This window comes from Malaclemys terrapin, chromosome 11 (assembly GCF_027887155.1).
Source record: "Malaclemys terrapin pileata isolate rMalTer1 chromosome 11, rMalTer1.hap1, whole genome shotgun sequence".
In the NCBI taxonomy this organism is placed as follows: domain Eukaryota; kingdom Metazoa; phylum Chordata; order Testudines; family Emydidae; genus Malaclemys; species Malaclemys terrapin.
Genome location: NC_071515.1, coordinates 7,763,351 through 7,783,610, shown reverse-complemented (window position 1 = coordinate 7,783,610; position 20,260 = coordinate 7,763,351). Strand labels below are relative to the sequence as shown.

Genomic DNA, 20,260 nt, shown 5'->3' with positions numbered 1-20,260 from the left:
CAGTTCTCTTTTTTGATTTGAGACATATGGGCCTCATCATCTCTTCACATGCAGTAATCTTTGCACTGAGGACTAGCAGGACAGAAAAACTTGATGTAGTTGAGCACGACAGACCTACATCCTCAATTAAAACCATCTTAACATATAAAGAATAGCTCCTGAAGTCCTCACCACAGAAAAAGCAGGAAAGACCAAGACAACGTAGTTCTGTGTGTGTTAGGTTTCCAAGCATGCACAGAAAAATTAGATAAAGCCATAAATCATCTTGCTGGAAGGCTGCAATGTAATAAGACTATTTCTTAGAATCTAGAACAATCACATGCAAGAACCCAAAAACAGAGAGAGAAAAAACAGACTGCTCCCTAAGGCAGAGAGTTACAACTTTCCCCACCTTGCCCCAGGCTAGCTCTTTCTTATTGCATGCTTCCCTACAGAGCCCCTAGCCTGCAAGCAGGACCAGGAAACCTCTGAGAATTTAAAGTTATAGATCACAATTTTAACATTTTTCAATACACCACACATATATATATTTGTGAGCTAGGATGCATAAAAAAAGCTTAACACTGCCCCTTCTATTCCAACCATCTCAACCACCATTCATGAGATAACCTACAACAAGCAACGGTTACATGCTCCCCATGAAAACGTCTACCAGCTACACCCACTGAGTTGTGCGGTCGTTGATGTTAAAGGTATACACTATGCTCCAGGTAAATATGTACCTCCATTATGGACGCTGGCTCCATTTCACCTCCCTGTGAGGACAGAGCTACACCAACACATCACCTTCTAGACTTCATCCACCTGCCAGGCTATCAGACTCACACTGTCTTTCCCATATTGCTCCTTCACACCTAGCAGTTTTAACCCTTTCCAATCACCACTTGCTAGGAGGTTATTGCCAGATCTGAGGACAGGAGGGTATTACAAACCCTGCCATTACACCACAGCAGACAGGACGACTTCTTAAAGTCCTCAGGGAAACAAATGCCAAGGTATGGGCCCAAGTGTCCAGCAAAGCACTTAGGTGTGTGCCTAAGTCTATTCCTATTCATCAAAGCAGGTGCTTAAGTTAAGCAGGTGCTTAAGTCCCATTGAAGTCAATAGCAAAACTCCCATTTTCTTATCTTAAAGATGAACCTCGACTCAAAGAGACATGGAATCACCAATGTACGTGTTCTGAGTGTCAGCTACTGTTATACAGGAAAGCAGCACTGGCCAGTGATAATGTGGGTCAGAGTTGAGATTGTGTTTGATCTTTCAACTCAATTTCATACATTTAAGGAAATGAAGTTTAACCTTCGCTCAGATTTTCCCGCCTTTCCACAGATCGTTGTGATGGTAACAAGGTTTCCCCCTTAGCTTAGTGCAATGTCTTTCCAGCCTTCACATCACCTCAAAGGGCACTCTGAAAGGCAACGATGTAAAAACAGCACTTCTTACGCATCACCCCGTTCCCTGTGCATAGTCAGTGCTCTGTGTGGTGCTCACGTTAGTGACAGAAATACATGTTACAGAGCCCCTCAGGAGCCAACAAGGCAAAGTGCGTGCAGGGCTGTATTCTGTTTCTTCTCGTGCAATGGCAATGGTTTACTAGGGCTTGTCTACATTACCAGCAGGATCGACAGGCAGCGATCAATCCAGCAGGGGTTGATTTATCGTGTCTAGTCTAGATGCGATAAATCAACCACCGAGCGCTCTCCCGTCGACTCTGGTACTCCACCAGAGCAAGAGGCACAGGCAGAGTTGACAGGGGAGCGTCAGCTATTGACTCACTACAGTGAAGACACCGCTGTGAGTAAATCTAAGTACGTCAACTTCAGCTACGTTATTCATGTAGCTGAAGTTGCAAAACTGAGATCGACCCCGCCCCCCAGTGTAGACCAGGCCTAAGTTCCTCTGGTCATTGGAGCAGGGACAGGAACATGAGGTCTCCCCCTCCTCAGATGAATGCCCTGACCATCCAGCTATAGAGTCACTCTCAGTCTGGCTCACTTTGGTCCAGTTACTAGTCACATATTTTATACAAAGCAGAACAGCTTAGGAAAGCTCTGCCCCAGAATATGCCAGCCCAGTGGCTAGGACACTCTCCTAGATGTGGGAGATCCAAGTGCAAATCTCTCCTCCCCATCAGGCAGAAGTGGGAATTGAACCGTACATTCCCACATCCCAGGTGAGTGCCCTAACCACTGGGCTCAAGGGGAGTAGGGAGCTGGTGCTGCCCCCACCCCCTCCAATGGCCGTTTTGTGCATAGCACCTAAATCCTGAAACAAAATATTTGCCAGAACTATCGGCAAGTTTGTGTCCAATTCAGGAATAGTTTTGGCTTGACTGAAACTGCATTTTTGGGTAAATAAACTAGTCAGCCAAAAAAATTCACCCCACTCTAGCCCTAAAGGTGGGGTCGAAGCATTTACCCAAAGACAGTTTCTTTTTTTTCTTCTTTCTTGTATCGGGAGTGCATGGCACAGCTAACATGTGGCATTGCTCTGAGAAAGGAGCTTTCATAGACGGTTTAGTGGACTTCTGCCCTAGGGTCCCAGCGCAGAGTGAGCTATGGCTGAAGATGAATGACTCGCATTGAACGGTCATGCTCATCGCCATTAGTCATGCAACGCCGAGTGCTTCGGTGCAGATCAGTTTCCGAGGAAGCAGATCCTGCTCAGGAAGCACATTCTGCCAAGACATCACGAGCAGCTTCTTTCTACAGAGTCAATTCTCACATGACCATGCCTTAAACATTCCCATCTGTTTCTGTACGGGGTGGCTTCACTCTCTCTCACTCACTTAGTCTTTTGCTAATCAAAAATTAAATAAATTAAAAAAAAATAAATAAAAATCACATTAAAACGCCCTGTTTTTGCCAATTTCCAGGGGCACCAGCTGGGATTTCTGAGCGCTGCTGCAATGAACCCACTTGGGTTCTCTCACATTGTGATCGGAGCTGGCTCCGAGGGGCCCCAGAGAGAGTCCATGTATCAGAGCTGTCATTTTAGAGCAGCAGGATTCTGTAGAGTCTGCACAAAGGTGCAGCAAAGCCTAGGAAAAGGAGACTAGCTCCATGCACCAGCAGGACTCTCCTAGTCACCACAGTAAAGAGATTTACCCACATTTACCAGGGCGGGGGGACACATGGAGGCTGATGATCAAAGGTAAGAAGCCTCTGAACATGGGCACTTTCCAGCCCATCAGCTCCTGTGAAAGCTAAAGAAGATTAGACAGCTCCCCTCTCTACTGACATCTTAGCTAATCACTGGGGCCCTTGCTCATGGCCAAGTAATCCCCTACTCTACAGCCATCTCAGGCCTAGATTACACTTCAAGGTTTTGCCAGCATAGCTGTGTCAGTCGGGGGGGGAGGGGGGGGGGGGAAATCACTCCCTAGCCAACACAGCTATGCCAGCAAAAACCCTAGTGGAGATGCAGTTACACCATCAAAACAGTCCTTTGGCCAGTATCACTTATCTCATTCACAGAGCTGCTATAAGCTGTACTGGCAAAAGACCTCTTTGGCCTGTACAAGAGAAGACTCCTCTAGCCCAGGGTTTCTCAACCCCTGGGTCAGGACCCAAAACTGAAGCACCAGAATATTTCAAAGGGTGGTGTGGCAGCTCCTGTCCCACGGGGCTGGCTAGGCTCACCTCCCTACTCCAGGCACCTCAACCTCTGGGGTCCCAGCACCCCCCAGGTGTGGCCCAGTCACCATGATGACAGGAGTCCGGGTAGGCCAAATATGAGTGAGTGGCACTGCAACCCCACGAGCCAGGTCACAGCTCCACTCACACACATTGGGTCTAGTCAGGGTTGCGGGCCCAAACCTGAGCCATGCTGCAGCCCCAGAGGTCATGCCTGGAGCAGAGAGCCAAGTCCAGCCAGCCCCACAGCACAGGAGCTGCAAGTAAGGTGACCAGACAGCAAGTGTGAAAAATCAGGAAAGGGGGTGGGGAGTAATAGGTGCCTATGTAAGAAAAAGCTCCAAAAATCGTGACTGTCCCTATAAAATCAGGACATCTGGTCACCGTAGCTGCAGGAGCCGCCATTGTGGGGTGAATGCCAGGCAGGACCCAACCCCCTCCCCCCGACCCCGGGTGGGGGGCAGGATCCGACAAACCACCCAGGGTGGGATGAGCAGGGCAGCTGCCCAGGGCGCAAAGCTGTGGGGGCAGCTCGGGCCGGCGACGCCAAGTGGCACAGGGCTCAGGGAGGGAGCGCCACCTCCACCCTGACTCACCTCAGCAGGCCACCAGCCTGTATGGGCTGGGGGGACACAACCAAAAAAATCTACGGGGGACACGTGACCCTGCGTGCTCCCCCCAGCATAGCCTGTGGCAGAGAGTGCAAATATACTTGCTCACCCCAGGGCCCAAAAATGCCTAGTTACAACTCTGCCCCAGGGCTTCCACTCCCAGACAACATACTGGGTGGTAACAGGCCAGAAACATTTACAAATGGGTCCTGAGCCCAAAAAGATTGAGAACCACTGCTCTCGGGGACTTTGCCGGTCTAGCTATATCAGAAAAGCTATACCAGCAAACTCTTTCTAATGCAGGCAAGTCACCACTCCACTACAGCGCCTCCAGGCACAGTATTGCAGCTCTCTCCTCTCTAGCACCTCCTGCTGACGGATGGCTGCTCCAGCCCAGCAGGGGTCTCTCTCCCTATAACTAGGCCTTCCAGCCAGGCCATGATTCAGTCCCACCCCTTTCGGAGTAACAAGTCCAAAGTCCAAATATCCTTACAAAAAGGTCCTCACAAGTCTGGCTCTGAGCTCCATGGTCCTCACACCCTCTTGGCTAAAGGCTTTCCAATGTCCTTAGCTTATATCAGGAGGCTTGATGCCACTTTCTCCGGTGGCTGGTAGGGAACCTGGGCCCTCCCACTCCACCAGGTCCCAGGCCAGGCGCCTGCTTGCTACAGGGAACGTCTGTCTATTCCAGTCTGCCCCTCCTGCCTCCCTGGGCTTCTTCCTACCTAGGGTTACCAATTCTGGTTGGACATACTCCTGGAGGTTTCATCACGTGATGTAATATTTAATTGAATATTAATCTTTAATTCTCTGAGACTCCAGGACAATCCTGGAGGGTTGGCAACCCTATTCCTACCACAGCCTTTTACCAGGTCTTCTGCCCATAACCTGTCTAGGTTCACCTTCTCTGGGGGCCAAGATTCACACCAGGCTCTTCCCGCAATCCCCCAACAAATCCCCACACTAAAAATACAAAAGTGAACTTCCTTCTGCCCTCCTTGGCCTTGGCTTTTCATCCCTTTCTGGCTCCTCAGCTGAACCGCTCCCAGGGCTCTCTGCCTGGCAAGCCAGACCCGGCCCCATTATCAGGGTGCACCACTGGAGCTTGATCCACGTCCCTTGGCTGCTCAGAGTCCCGTCTGGCTCCTTCTCTACTCAGGACAGGGTCACAGGGCCAACTCTCTCCCCAGGCCTGATCCTCTGGATCTCACTATTCTCTAGTTCCAGAGTAGGGTGACCAGATGTCCCGATTTTATAGGGACAGTCCCGATATTTGGGGCTTTTTCTTATATAGGCTCCTATTACCCCACACCCCCGTCCGGATTTTTCACACTTGCTGTCTGGTCACCCTATTCCAGGGTGACAACAAAGCTCCTCTCCCTGTCCCTGCAGCCCCTTCTGTTCTAAGCTTCTGCTGTTTATAGTCCCCTCACAGCCCCTCCCACCTCCCCAATACAGTCTGGTATGTTAAGTGGTCTGTCAGGTCCGCTTTAAGCTCTCCCTTGCCTGTGTGGGGTACACACAAGGCCTCATTGAAATCAACGGGACTACTTGCAGAGTAGGGGACTACCCAAAGTGAGGAAGGCGGGTAGAATGAGCGTATATTATTTGATATTACAAGATTCATGACCTGAATGCACGACTGTATGACACGCAGCCATGAATTCCTCTTTGCCGTCTGATTCAGATGCCATTTGAAAAGCAGTAGGCTTGATTTGCAGCGTCAGTCCCATCACAAAATCCAGCAGTTTCATTTCATTCAATGGCAAGGCTGTGTTACGATGCTCATTACCCGATTCAGCATCTTCAGTATAGCTTAGATTTGACCTTAATAGCATAACTTCAACCTGCTTAATACACCCATGCTGTGGATTCGAACTGCCCCTCTGCTACTTTTACTGTATGCGGGGGAATGTTCAACAGACAGACCCACTTGAGAGTTTGCATAATGCAGCTGGGCTCTAAATAGCAGTTTTAAATATCCAACACCATCACTTTAAAATAATGATAACCTCAAACAATAGCCATTGTAGGAACACATGTCAGTGAATATAACGATGGTCTCAAGACACTGGGCTGTGATTTTGCCAATGCATAAATGAGGAAGTTAAAGACAAAAATATAAGTTGTCTTCAAAAACCCACCTTAACACGACCGGCCAGACTCACCACTTCCCTGTGTCTTGTGTCAGCCCAGCCTTTACACCAGAGTGTGTGTACTGTAGATATAAAAACAGACATGAGTTTGTTTTAGCTACCAAAGTTCTGGTCCTGAAACTGGTGCACATGGACATGAAATTAAGGGGGCTGCACACAGCTCCACCTGGGCAAATCCATTTGGAGACTCAGGCCCTCTATAATTAACTCCCATAGCTTGCATTCCCTCCCTTCCCCTTAAGCTAATAGGGGTTGAGTTCATCAGACAGACATTCTGAATACACAGACCTAATGCAGCCCATCTCTCACACTAAGGGCAAAGAAGTGTGGAAATTAAAAAAAAAAAAATCAATCTATAATGAAAGAGGTGAATCCCATGCAGAGCCATGAGAACTGGCCTATAAAGAATGTGCAGTGTTTCGTTTATGTCCAGTAGAGAGCAGAATGTCATTGCAAATAAATTTCGCCCAGTAGGGAAAGCCTATGTGCAATGAGGAAGTGAGACCTTCCCCACAAAATAAAGCCAAGAGTGGTGGAAATCAAGTGTTACCTGGACAGACTGAAGATGATGACACTCAATGAGCATCATAATCCAGTCTTGCAATGGAAATGTATTCATGGTTTGTAATGCAAGTGATGCTTATTACTGTTGCTATCTACGTAGGTGAGGTTTCCCTGAAGAACTTTTTGCTGTAGTATCTAAGCACTGATCATTGTCCAAATCCTCCTTAAGAAATGCAGGTCTAATACACTATAGCTTTAAATTATTATGTGTACTGTATTATAGTCACACCAAGGAACCAGCTGAGAGAGGGGTTCCATTGTGCTAGATGTTTCACAGACACATAGACAAGACAGGCAAAGCATAGGAGGGGAAACAAGCACAGAGAGGTGAAATGACTTGACCCAAGTGACAGGCAGTACTGGGACTAGAACCCCAATCTCCTGGTTCCCAGTCCAGTGCCCTGTCCTCTGTGGCACACTGCCTCAAAATGAGAATTCATCATTAACATTTGAGATTCATTGCTGTGCCATGGTGAGCTCTGCACGGGGACAGAGGGGGAAGCCCACAGGTGACTGTATCTCCTCTGTATTGGGGCTGATGCAGACTGATTCACCCCAAATAGAGAAGAGTAAAGTCTGTAACTTCACCTGGCTGCCCAAAGCGCCTATGGGCTGTTCTGGCTACTAGGAGGCCTGCTCAGCCCAGGTTCAGGCTAAGCTCTTTGGGGAGTTCTCCGCACAGTCATTACAGCTGCAGGCTGGGAAGACGTCAGCCCTGAATTATGAGCAGAAGAATGTATGGGGATGGTCATGGTCCCAGTGTTGCAATCTCATTGCAATATTTGATGTTTTTGCTGAATCCCCAGCTGTGGAGTCATGTTATTGCAGGAGAATCTTAGCATGCTTTTTTTGTTTTTAAAGAAGTTTTTAGCCCACGTGGTTGGGAGAAAAGCTGAAAAAGGTCACCCTGCAAGGCTCAGACACCAGAAGACAAAGAAAACGAGCCACGTCTATTATTTGGTAAAAAGAACAGGAGTACTTGTGGCACCTTAGAGATTAACAAATAAGGTGCCACAAGTACTCCTGTTCGTTTTGCGGATACAAACTAATACAGCTGCTACTCTGAAACCCGTTATTTGGTAAAAGCCCATGATTTTTAAGCCAGTCTCAGGATATTCTAGAGTCTGACTCAAGGGGGATTGGCAATGCTACAGCTGCTAATTTGGGGTTGGGGGTAAGAGTCTTCTGCCTCTTTCCTCCTATTCCTACCACCAGTTTGGGGAGGGGAGACTGGAGGTAGGGGAGTGCACTGCAGGGAGCTGGATGCTGCTTTGGAAGAGATGCATATGCTGTGCCCTGGGGCTTTGTCTCTGCTGGGAGGAACAGGACCTAATTCTCCATGGCCCTGGGTTTCCCTCACAGTAACAACTGAGTTTAGAGGCTGCCCACAAGTTTAACCATCTAGTTTTTTAATTGTGTGTGACTTGGGGGCTACTGAATTCTCTCTCTCTCGCTCTCTCTCACCTACCCACCCACACTATTGCAGACAGACTAGTCTTGGACTATGGAAACTCAGGTTCTGATCCAAAGCCCACTCAAATCAGTGGAAGCCTTTCCATAGCTTCAACCGGGGATCATGGTGGATAATGGTACATAGCACCTGCTGATCTTTAATAAGAAGAGAGTGATTGGTTGCAATGAGTGCTTTCGCAAGTTTCCTCTTCAATGTTGTCTTTAATGAGAAATCAAAACTAATTCTGTGGTTTGTCAGGAACTGGTCTGGGCAAAAGTTTCTGGATGGGTTGCTTTGATGGAGATGGTGTGAATGGGTTTTGGGAAAAGCTTCACAATAGCTTTGAGCAAGGATGTGGTCTTAGTCTCTTAGGACTGGTCTACACAACCGCTTAAGTCAACATACTTTATGACACTTGGGGGTGTGAAAAAGTCAAGATCTGTAAGGGGATGTCTACACTTGGAAATTTACTGAAATAGCTATTCCAGAATAATCATACATAAAATAAAGTAATAAATGTAGTTATTTCAGAATAGTTAATTTTGTAAATTTCCAAGTGTAGATAAGTCTTTAGGGTTGGCTAGACTGGGATTAAAAGATGTGTTAGAAAATGTTAATTAATAGGTTCCAACTGCCCCCAAGTCTAGTGCAGATAAGGAGCGTATCCTGTCACGTGCTATGCTAGGAGAATTACAGCAATGGGAATGGGAAGAGATTTGGTTTCTGGCTGTGGGTTGCATCTGAAGAAGTGAGGTTTTTTACCCACGAAAGCTTATGCCCAAATAAATCTTTAAGGTGCCACCGGACTCCTTGTTGTCTGTGGGAAGATTCAGCAAATACCCAGGACTTTGGGAGACATCAAACTCTTATCTCCCTGATAATTTATTGCAAACGCACCAAGAGCCTGCCATGTGGGGGAGCAGACATGGAGCAGGCTGATACAGAGCCGTGCGCAAATGCTGGAGGAGCCTGCCCATGCCTGCTTGTGCCTCTTGCCAAACAAGGGAGATGCAAGCATCAAACAGCACAACTGTGATGACTTGAGAAACACTGACACTCCCTCCCACAGGAGTGGTCATGGCCCCTAGTGCAGACACTGAGTACAGGCAGGTGGAGCAAGGAACCGACTGGGTGGTAACTGAACACCCTCCACAATGGCCATGAGCCCAGCTGTGTCTCTGGAGGTGCCCTGGGACTTCCTGCATGAGCATTCTTGAAAGGATGAATTTCTCTAGGATGTACAGCTGTGCCAACAGATAGGCAATTACACTTTTCACCCAGCCACTGCAACCCGTAATTAACTAAGACCTGGTCTGCACTACAGATGTAAGGCAGCTTATGTCGTCCTAACTGTGTAAGCGTCTACACTAGAATGTCGCTCCTGCTGATGTAACTCGCCAACTACCCCGACTTAACTCCACCTCTGGGAGAGGCGGAGCACTTAGGTCGGTATAGGTAGGTCGATGCAGTGTCAGGGTAGACACTGTGTTGCTTTATATTGCCTGTTACTGACTTTCAAAAGCCATCCCACAGTGCCCCACACTGACCTTTCAATCGTGCAAGCGCTCCTGGTGAGGATGCGCACCGCTGACAAAGGAGCGCAGTGTGGACATGCAAAGCGATTATTACTGCAGTGGCTTTATGTCGCCGTAACTTAGGTCAACATAATTTTGTGGTGTAGACTTGCCCTAAGCATCAGGAAAGTGGTCAACTGGTAATGACCTTTACTACAATAGTCCCTGGCTGCCCAAGTGAAATCCTGGCCCCATTGCGCTGGTGCTGTAGAGACACTGGGGGTACGTCTACACTTAAACTGCTACAGCGCCGCTGTGCCACTGCAGTGTTTCAATGTAGACACTGCCTATGCTGATGGGAGGGGTTCTCCTGCTGCCATAGATAATCGCCTCCCTGAGAGGCAGTAGCTAGGTAAGGGAAGAATTCCTCTGTCAACCTGGGGCCGGCTGCACCGGTGGTTAGGTCGGCATAGCAATGTCTCTGAAGGGTGTGGGTTTTTCACCCACGTGAGAGACTGTCTCAGGGGGCAGCTTTCACAATGAAGGAAACAGGAAAAAGATTTATCAGGACAATATTTGCCCCCTACCTTATTTGTGTCGCTATTAATCATCTCTGAGCTTTAGTAGACACTCTCTCCCATCTCAACCTTTCTGGTAGCTTGTGCCTCTGCTTATGATCTCAGGCTGAAGTGTTCAGCACTAGTCTTTTGGGGTCCAGCTGGAGACAGATTTGTAGAGGAAGGTGGCTCTCTGCTTTCTGAAAGTCAGGCCCTTTAGTATGTCTCAAGCTAGGCATCCTGACCTGAGGCAGCCAAAATCACTAGGAACTCTGGCAAATTTAGGCTTCAGTCTTTAGCCACATGAGTTACTGTGTTGTAACAAAATTCCCCGATATAACTTAATTGCAGGGTCATATAGGAAAAGAGGAGGATAGGGGGAGGAGCAAACACCTAACTCACTGGTAATCACAATGGAAAAGTTAAGACAAACATGTATTAAAGAAATAGATTTATGTTGAAATTTGCCATTCAGAAATTCTCCCATCGAGCCATCTCCTTTCCTCCATGCCGAAAGCCCTGACAAACATATGCTAAACATCCAGGGGCGAAAGTAAGTTAAAGGACTTACCGGTATGCCGGAGTCCTGGGCAGGGGTGTGGCCTCAACCAGAAGAGGCGGGGCCTTTAAATCACTGCCGGAGCCCTGCCGCCGCTACCCCGGGACTCAGGCAGTGGGGCTCGGGAGGCAATTTAAAGGGCCCTAGGCTCTGGCCGCTGCAGGGAGCCCAAGGCCCTTTAAATCGCCAGCCTGGGGAAGCCAGTCGGTCCGGCACCGTGTACCGGCTCTTGCTGGTACGCCGTACCAGACCATACCGGCTTACTTTCACCTCTGTGAGCATCCCATGCTCATGTAGAGCTAGTGAGGATCCCAAATAACCACTGGACAAAACCATTTGTCACTCCATCGCTCTGGGCCTTAGTTTCCCTATCTGTAAAATGGGGATGAGAATCCTCTTCTCCCCACACCTTGTCTATGTCGATTGTAAATTCTTTGGGACTCCCTCTCACTAAGTGTCAGTGGCCAGAAGGGACCACTGTGATCAACTAATCTGACCCCCCCCGCTCAGGCCATGAGAATTTCCCCAAGCCGAGGTGCTGCACAGATGCCTGGCTGGGGCAGCTGTGTTCTACTCAAATACAAATACTAGTGATTAATAATCTGACATTCCTGGGTCTACTCCAAGCCTTTCGACACTTTTCACTAACTCTTGTAGCAACCCCCGAGCAAAAATAACTCTGTTTCTGCCAGTGTGGCTTTTTTCAGAGCATACTGAATCACAAAAGACTTTCGCTGGCATGGAGCTAACTTTCCTCCCTGCATGGCAACATGAAGCAGTAAGCGCTGGTATCTGCTGCTGATTCAGCCACTCATGTATCTGACTGGGTCTGAAGTTGATGCACATTCCAATGTGATGAAGCATTCCTGGGGGCAACTGCACAATATAAATCAACTCAGGTTCAAGAGAGGAAGCCTCCAGAAATCATCCTGCATCTGAACCCGACAACCAGCATGGAGGAGCAATGGGGTCAGACTGGTGTCAGTGCAAAGTCATTTCCTTACAAAATAGGAGGCTGCTAGGAGCTTCACTTCCCTGTTTGGAAATATTGGTCTAAACCCAGTAGGGGGCATGATCTGCTGGCCAATTCCCTGGATGGGCTGCTGATCCTGGGGGGGATGTCTACAGTGCCATTAAAAACCCGCGGCTGGCCCATGCCAGCTGACGAAGGCTCGCAGGGCTGTTTAATTGCAGCGAAGATGTCCAGCCTCGGGCTGAGACCTGGCTCTAGGACCCTGCAAGGTGAGAAAGTCCCAGAGCTGGGATGTCTAAGCCACAATTAAACAGCCCCACAGCCCAAGCCAGCTGGCACAGGCCAGCCTCAGGAGTCTAATTGCAGTGTTGACATGCCCACAGCTAGGTCTATCGGTATGTCCCCACAACTAGAGATGGAGTGGCTTTGCAGGATCAGGACTGTACCCTAGAACCCAGCAATGACACTGCTTGGGCCTGTTCACACTGTGTCTGGGCAAACTTTGTTCCATTTGTTCAGCTGGCACCAAATTAACTATTATGAAATAGCCAGTCACGTTTTATATTAAGGATCCATTTCTCAAGGGTTTGTGACAGGCTAATGCAGGATTACGGTGTTAATACACGGTTAATCAATTGGTACAGATGTTAATCTGGCCAGGCTTTCTCAAGGAATTTTCAAGCTATTTTTCAGCTGGGGTAGTTTCTTTAATTGAGTCTTTTTAATAAACCAATCAAATTCTTACTTCAACATCTGGGGAAACATAGCAGTCTTCTCCCCCGGTTAGTCTCTCACGCCTGTATTTCCAGCAACCAGATTTTCTGGCTCTTGTCTCAGCAATACAGATTCCCAACCTCTCTCCCCATTCATCTGTTTGGTTTTCTAGAGCAGTTCCCCTCAGCAGAGGCTTCAGCAGCAATCCATCAGGGCCTCTGACCCCTCAATTCCTTATTCCTTCACACTCCCTGCCACCCAGCACCAGTGCTGCTGAGAGAGAAGCCAACACCTTGGACTGTGAAGGAAGCTAAGAGACAAGAGACTCACGCCAATGTTAAAAGCCTCGGATTCCAAGGCTACCAGCTATTTTCATTTCCTTAGGCGCATTGCAGGAGATTTCTGACATACTCCGGTAACATCAGTGCCTGGGTTCACACAGCAATTCTCCCAGCTGCAACAGCCCTTTCCTCCCTCAGGTCTCTGGTGTTAAAAGCAGGCGACGCTCCCAACACTCAGCTGAGTGATATTCTTGTTTTCTGATTCTGGTCAAAAGCAAAATGCTGCTGCCACCATCCCACACCCCAGCCCCACCTGCCCGGGGAGCTAAGATCCTAAGCCACTGGGGCCCAGAGCCTCAAACGTAGGTAGGTGCCTAACTCCCACTGGAATCAATGAGAGTGAGAGGCTTACATACCTTTGAGTGGCTGGGTCTAGCAGAATAGAGGCCTGAACTGCGAGCCTCTTCCCAGGAGTAAGGAACATTTCCAGCATGGCTGTGTGAAAGGGATCAGCCCTGTTCTGTTAGAGCCGGATTGGCACCTTCCAGGCCGGCAGCGTGGAGCTGCACAGGACCCGCAGCCGGGCAGGGGCTCCCCCTCTGCGCTGGCTGGCATGCTGAGGGGACAGAGCTGAGGCTCGACCTACACCTCACCCTGGCCAACACACTGCCCACACACCTGCACGGGAAGAGGATGAATAAACAAAAATACTTTGCTAGTGCTTTGCATCCACAGCTCTCAAAGTGCTTTACAAAGGAGGTCATGGTATCACTAGTCCCATTTTCCAGAGGGGGAAACTGAGGCACCAAGGGGTAAAGGCACTTGCCCAAGGTCACCCAGCAGATCAGTGGCAGAGTCAGGTCTCCTGAGTCCCAGTCTTGTGCTTGATCCATTAGACAACACTGTCTGGCAGCAGCTACAGCCCTCGCCATCCCCCATGCTTGGACCAGCAAGGCAGGTAACCCATGCAGGGGAATGAGGCAGTGCCCTACAGTTTCCCCAACCCCCTTAACTCCCCTGTGAGGTGGGTATGGGAGGCAGCTCCCAAGTGAGCCCTTCCTAAGCGTGGATCTTAGCTCTGAGTGAGCGGGGTGGTAATTATGTTCCCTCAGACGGAAAGCAATGGTGAGCAGGGCTGGCCTCTGCGGGGACGATTCAAGTGCCATGAACACATCGCCAAGCCAAACCTTTGAAGTCCAAGCGCCCCTTCACTGAGCTGCCAACGCCTTTGTTCAGCAGCCTGTTCCCTGGTAACAGCTAAGGGCAGGACAAACGGCTGAGCCAGGCACTTGCCGCTCATGGCATCACTGTCATCAGCTGTTACTGGGGAAACTGAACCCTGAGTTCAGGTCTTGGCAGAAACAGGAAGGAAAAACTGAGCTGCAGAAACTCAGACTTGCGCTGTGTGAAGCAGGGTGAAAACGCCTTCTGTGAGCTATGTAGGAATGGAACCTTTTATTTTCATCCTCTAAAAAAATGTTTTGCTGTCGTTCTCCCCTGAAGGCAAATGCACAAGTGGTGTGAAAGAAACAAGCAAGCACCAAATGCCTTATTGATCCCATGCTCGATGCAGTGGGGACAGCTTTAACTGTTTGATCAGGCCCAGGTACTGATCTTGGGCTGCAGGACTTAAGCACCATGTCAGAAGTGATTTTTATGCTTGATCGGCTTTGGCTGTAAGCCATGCTCCAGCCCTGGTAATGAATTCTGTCAGAGCTTCAGATTGGAACCTCAGTCTCCTAAGGTGAGAAGAGAAGTATTCAAAGAGTAGGGTGGGATTGTTAGCTATGTGACTTCTATGCACCCTAACAAGCCCTCTGCAGCTAAAATCCCATCACAGCCATTAGCAAATGCATCACTTCCAAATATTATTCACTCAAAATAGGCCTCCCTTTTGCAAAACTCACACCACTTCCACTGCACATTTAACGCCTCTTCACAGTTGTTTCCCCCTTCCCCCCCCCCCCCCCCCCCACACTTAAGAATCAAGAAGGTTGTTGGGTTATTTTAACAGAAACATCCAGAGTCACAATGGTAAGGAAGAAAAACAGAAAAGCCCAGGAGGTTTGGTAGGGCTATAAGCCATCATGCAGTGTTGCCTAGTGGTTAAAGCACTGGACTGGAACACAAGAGACCTACATTCTATTCCTGGCTCTGTCACTGGCCTGCTGGACGCCCTTGAGCAAATCTGTGCCTCAGTTCCCCCATCTGTAAAACGGGGATAACAATACTGATCTCCTCTGTAAAATGCTTTGAGTTCTCCAGTTGCAAAATGCTAGATAAGAGCACGGTATTATTCATAAACCAACCCCTAACTAATGCGGGTCAGGAGCAATGTTTCCCCTGGGCCAGGTTACCCCATAACTGCCCACTGTGGGGCTTCTTGCTCCTTCGGCTGACGCAATGGGTGCTGTCCACTCTCAGAGATGGAATTCTGGACCCGATGGACCATTGTTCTGTGCAGAACGGTGACTCCTCTGGGCTTGGGTGTCTATGATTTAGGGAGAGCAAAGGCCTACTAGACATTGTTATACATGGGCACGTCTAGAATGGAATGATCACGGTCGGGGAACTCCTCAGGCTGCTGCTGGGGAGAGGGATAGCTCAGTGGTTTGAGTATTGGCCTGCTAAATCCAGGGTTGTGAGTTCAATCCTTGAGGGGGCCACTTAGGGATCTGGGGCAAAATCATTACTTAGTCCTGCTAATGAAGGCAGGGGGCTGGACTTGATGACCTTTCAAGGTCCCTTCCAGTTCTAGGAGATAGGATAGGATATCTCCATTAAATTCCAAGTTCAATCCTGGAGGGGGCCACTTAGGGATCTGAGGCAAAAATCTGTCTGGGGATTGGTCCTGCTTTGAGTAGGGGGTTGGACTAGATGACCTCCTGAGGTCCCTTCCAACCTTGATATTCTATGATTCTATGATCTTTCTGCCAGTCTGTCTGGAGTGGCACACAAATGGGAGTGCCAGCCTGAGAGCCAGGGCACAAACCCCAAACTGGCTAGGAGTTCTGTACTGAGGTTTCTCCAACCAAGTACCAAGCATGACCTGCTCAAGCCCTAGAACAGACTTACCATGAAGTCACAGACAGTTCCCTGGGGCAGTCCAGTCTATCTAAGCCTGCCTCTGTGGCACATGGCCCTTTACACCACAAATCACAGTAATATTCAGGTTACTCCCATTCCCAAAGGACCAGTCACACACCCCAGACCTTACATCCAAGACACTTGGAGCCAATCTTACAATAAACTTCAGATTTATTACCTAGGAAAAAGACATGAGAGTTATTTCCAAAGGTAAAGCAGGTAAGCATGCACACACAAATGAGTTCCAGTCTTAGGTTTCAAAAGGTAATAGAAGCTGCTGTAATATGCCAGCTCTATATGTTCTTTAGGGCTAACGAGCCAGGAATCCCTTGCTTATGCTTAGAAATTGCCCTCTCCAAATTCCAAGCCGCAGAGGGATCATTCCTACTTGACAGGGATTTGTGTTCCCTTCACCCAGCATAGTCTCCTCTTTTGGGGCATGGGGGAAGCAATCAACAGTCTTTTCTTCAGTGATGTTCCACATGGCTTGCCTGGTGTCTATGGGGCTTCTTTGGTTGCAGAGGAGATGACACCTCTTGTGGTAAACTAAACTAGTCTTTCACACTCAGTAATGCTTCTCTCCGGGAGGGAGGGGGGGAAAGAGGGGAAGAGAGGTTGTTTCCAGTTTTAGCAAATACTTAACTATTACCTTAGAACAAAGGGATACAGAGATACAGAAGATCAATACATGCAGCATCCTACAAGCATTTCATAAAGTCCAAACATTAAAGATATTCTTATAACGCTAACATCTATTTGAACAGTGCTAACACACAGGTGAGCCAGACTGGTTTCCAGCTGAGCATTTGTTAGTCGTCAGTGAGGCCTACGGCCTTGGCATGAGTTGGCGTCTGGTTTCCATTTCCGTTTCACTTTCCATTTGAGCTGAACCATTCAACCTTCCTCTCTCTCATGGCCTCTCTGCTGCTGGACAACAGCGGAAGCGAAATATCATTTTCGTCACAACTTTCTAGGGGACCTGCTGAGACCGGAACATGGCTGGGGCAGGTAGGAGCCACGTCTGCAAATAGCCTGGGGGGCAGCAGTTTCTGCAGTGTGCCAGCAGAGCTGCGGGTTGGTTACCAGGGGATTGAGAATCACACAGCTAGATCCCCATCGCGTCACACCCACTATGGGTAGAGCAGGGTGTTCCACGCAGGAGGATAGGGCGACAGGTTGCTTTGGACACGTCAGATTACTAGTTATCCTCACATGTGAGGATGGTGGCAGCTGAATAAGAGACTCTCTGAGCAGGCCCCAGCTTTGCCTGTGTTCTCAGCCCCGGCAGAGGGGAGGTAACAGGCGCATTCCCTCAAACAGGCCGCAGGAGATGGGAGGAATTGCGGACATTTACCTGAACTGAAGCAGCTGAGCAGATCCTCGCACCTTCTGTCCCAGTCTAACGCCACTCAGGACATGTCAGGAAGCCCCAGGCATTTCTTCCCAACGCTGTGTGTCTGTCTCCCTGCCATTAGGCCTCGCCAGGGACCAGCAGAAAACAAGCTCTTTTAGCTCCTTCCCGGATTACAGAGAAACGCCCCGAAAAGGGTCACTGTCAGACTGGCCCCTCCTCACTGGAGGGCCGGCCATTCTGAAAGGCAGGTCACACTGCCAGGCTATTGTGCCAGAGAGGCACAAAGGGAGGTTTCAAAACCCCAGGATCCAGTGTAGGGAGAAGATTTATTAAGATGGCAGAGGTACCCAATTCCCACTGAAAACCAGATTTCAATGGGGGTCGACACCTGCCTGCTACTTAGGGCTTTGAAAATCTTCCCTTCACTGGCAAAATACAGCAAAATACAGAGTTAGGCTCCTAACCTCAGGCCCCGATATTTAAAATAAGTCTCAGCCTTAGATTTTATTCCATACAGCAAAAAACTGTGTTAAAAGCTATTAAGATTGCAAAGTGAAGCACGCAAGCTTGGCCATAGTGCAGGGGCCTGGACTAGATGACCTCTTGGGGTCCCTTCCAGTCCTACAATTCTAGGATTCCATGACCAGGTGGCTTTCCCCATCTGTCTTCATTATAACACAGCCATCACATCCTCCCATGCCGTTTTTAACGCAGGGTCCCTGTCTCATTGCAGGTACCATGCATCCTGAATCAGCAGGCCCTATGGGTCATTTAAGCCATGTTTAAAGAGGTGCTTTGTGCCTTGTGCAGGCTCTCTGCTCCAGGAGGAATGTCATGCCAAGTGAGAGGCTGGCTGGTGCAGTGCATGCAGCAGCTGGCCAATATATATTTTTATCCTCTCAGGTTGCTGTGGGGCTCCATGCTCCCTAGACGGCACACTGTCCAACCCCTGCGCTGAATGAGGCAGGAGCCTGGTGGTTCAGACAGTATGTGATCAGCTAATTAAGGACAGTACATTCATGCACTCACTGATTACGCATTGTCCCAGGTCCTACAGAAAGAGTAGTTTAGGACCATGTCATGAAAGGCTGTGTTGTAAAGGGAGTGACATTTTTCTACCAAAATCTTTTTCTGCAAAAAATGCAGATTCAGTGACACCAAAACGTTTTGCAAATTTGAGTCAGTTTCGAGGGGGGTGGGGGAGAAGGTAAAAAAAAAAAAAAAAAAAGCTCTGGAAAAAATCAAGACGTTTAATTTTGACATTTTCAATATGAAATGTTTTGATTTTTTTGCTTTTTTCCTTTCAAAAGTTTCCTTTAATTTTACTTTGAAAAATTCAGAATCATTGTAAAGTGGTTAAGCTCAGAAGGAAACATTGCGATTTTGGGAAAACAATGTTTGGTTCAACCTGAAACCACATTTTCTTCTGACTTTTCCAACACTGCCAGAGAAGCGGAAACTCCATTCCTGGCCCAGCTCTGATGCACTGTACTGCATGTACACATGGTGTCAGGGTTACAGATCTCATTCTGCAATGAGCTACTTGTCAGCAGATCCCATCTCTCACATGACTCATTTCAACCATGCAGAAGATCAGGGCAGGATCTGGGTTCTCATTGCTAGATCACTTTCTACCCCAAATGCCTGAGGTGCTAGAGGTAATCAAAAAACAGTTTTTCCCTCCTATTCTGTACTTCAGAATGGCTGAATCCTTTCTGTTGAAATGCTCCCCAAACATGTGCTGCTGAGCTGTAAAGAAACATGGAAAATTTCAGCCCCAAAGCTGGACAAAGCTATAAGCAGCTAGGAAAAGGATCTTCACAGTGGAAACACTTGGACAAGCTTCCCTCTGTCCTCCACTCATCACGCATCTTTGTAGGCAACTCGTGTCATGTATTTCATTACCCTTGTACTGTAACAGGTCGCTATGGAATGTTTTCCATCAGCCAGCTTTGGCAGGAAAAAAAATGCGGTCTCTGAAGTGTCCCAGGATGCTTAAAAAAACATTGGGGGGGGGGGGAGTGCGGGGGGGGGGGGAGGAGAAACAAAACACCTTGTGTCATTTGGGGGGGGAAATCTTTTACCAAAGGAAACAATTTGCCTTGGATCCAACTCATCAAACCCCCCTTTCCTGATGCTCATGCCTGAAGTGCTGAGGAAAGAACTGCCAGTGGCCAATCAATCCTTCCGGCTGCGCATCAGAGAGGATGAAGGAAAGGCCAGGATTGGTGGAAGAGAATCCGTAGGGAGAAATCCCACTGAGATGGTTGGCTTTAGCAGAGGAGCTTTTGTAGTGAGCAAAACTAAACTCAAAGCCCACGTTAAAGCAAATTTTAACTACAGCGCAGTATCTAAAATAAGACATAAGTGTGGAGATGTCTCTCTCCCTACTCTGGGGGGTGCAGCTCAGAGTATGACAATATTGCCCAGTTCCGCCAAACGCTGGCAGGAGTTTACCTGTCAAAAGGAGGAAATGGGGACCCAACATTTCCATTGCAAAAAAACCTGGGTCATCTTCCCAGCGTTCCGACTGCCACCAAAATGGGGACTGGACCTTGAACTCCTCACATAGGCCCAGGTCAACCCATCCCCCGCAACGCTTCCACAATCCCCAAGATACCGGCTTTGCCACATGGAGAGGTTTTCCTGTCTGGCATACAGGAAGCCTCTCGATGAGCAGATGCCCTGGCTTCTGGGTGGAGCTCAGTGCATGTGTGTAGTGGTCAGGGGATCTCCTGTGCTCCTTGCCAGTGGCCTGACCCAAAGCCAATTGAAACCAATGGAAGTCTTTCCATCAAGGTC

The 20,260-nt window shown here is 48.6% G+C and overlaps 1 protein-coding gene across 1 annotated transcript in view; it reads right to left on the bottom strand.

The window, feature by feature from the left end:
* Window positions 1-6,390: 6,390 nt before the first annotated feature.
* Window positions 6,391-20,260, bottom strand: part of SH3BP4 (SH3 domain binding protein 4) — a 184,112-nt gene continuing 170,242 nt past the window's right edge. Inside the window, exon 4 of the mRNA XM_054044147.1 lies at window positions 6,391-6,464. Coding sequence (XP_053900122.1) covers window positions 6,411-6,464 — 54 coding nt within the window. The 3' untranslated portion in view covers window positions 6,391-6,410. The remainder of the gene's footprint in view (window positions 6,465-20,260) is intronic.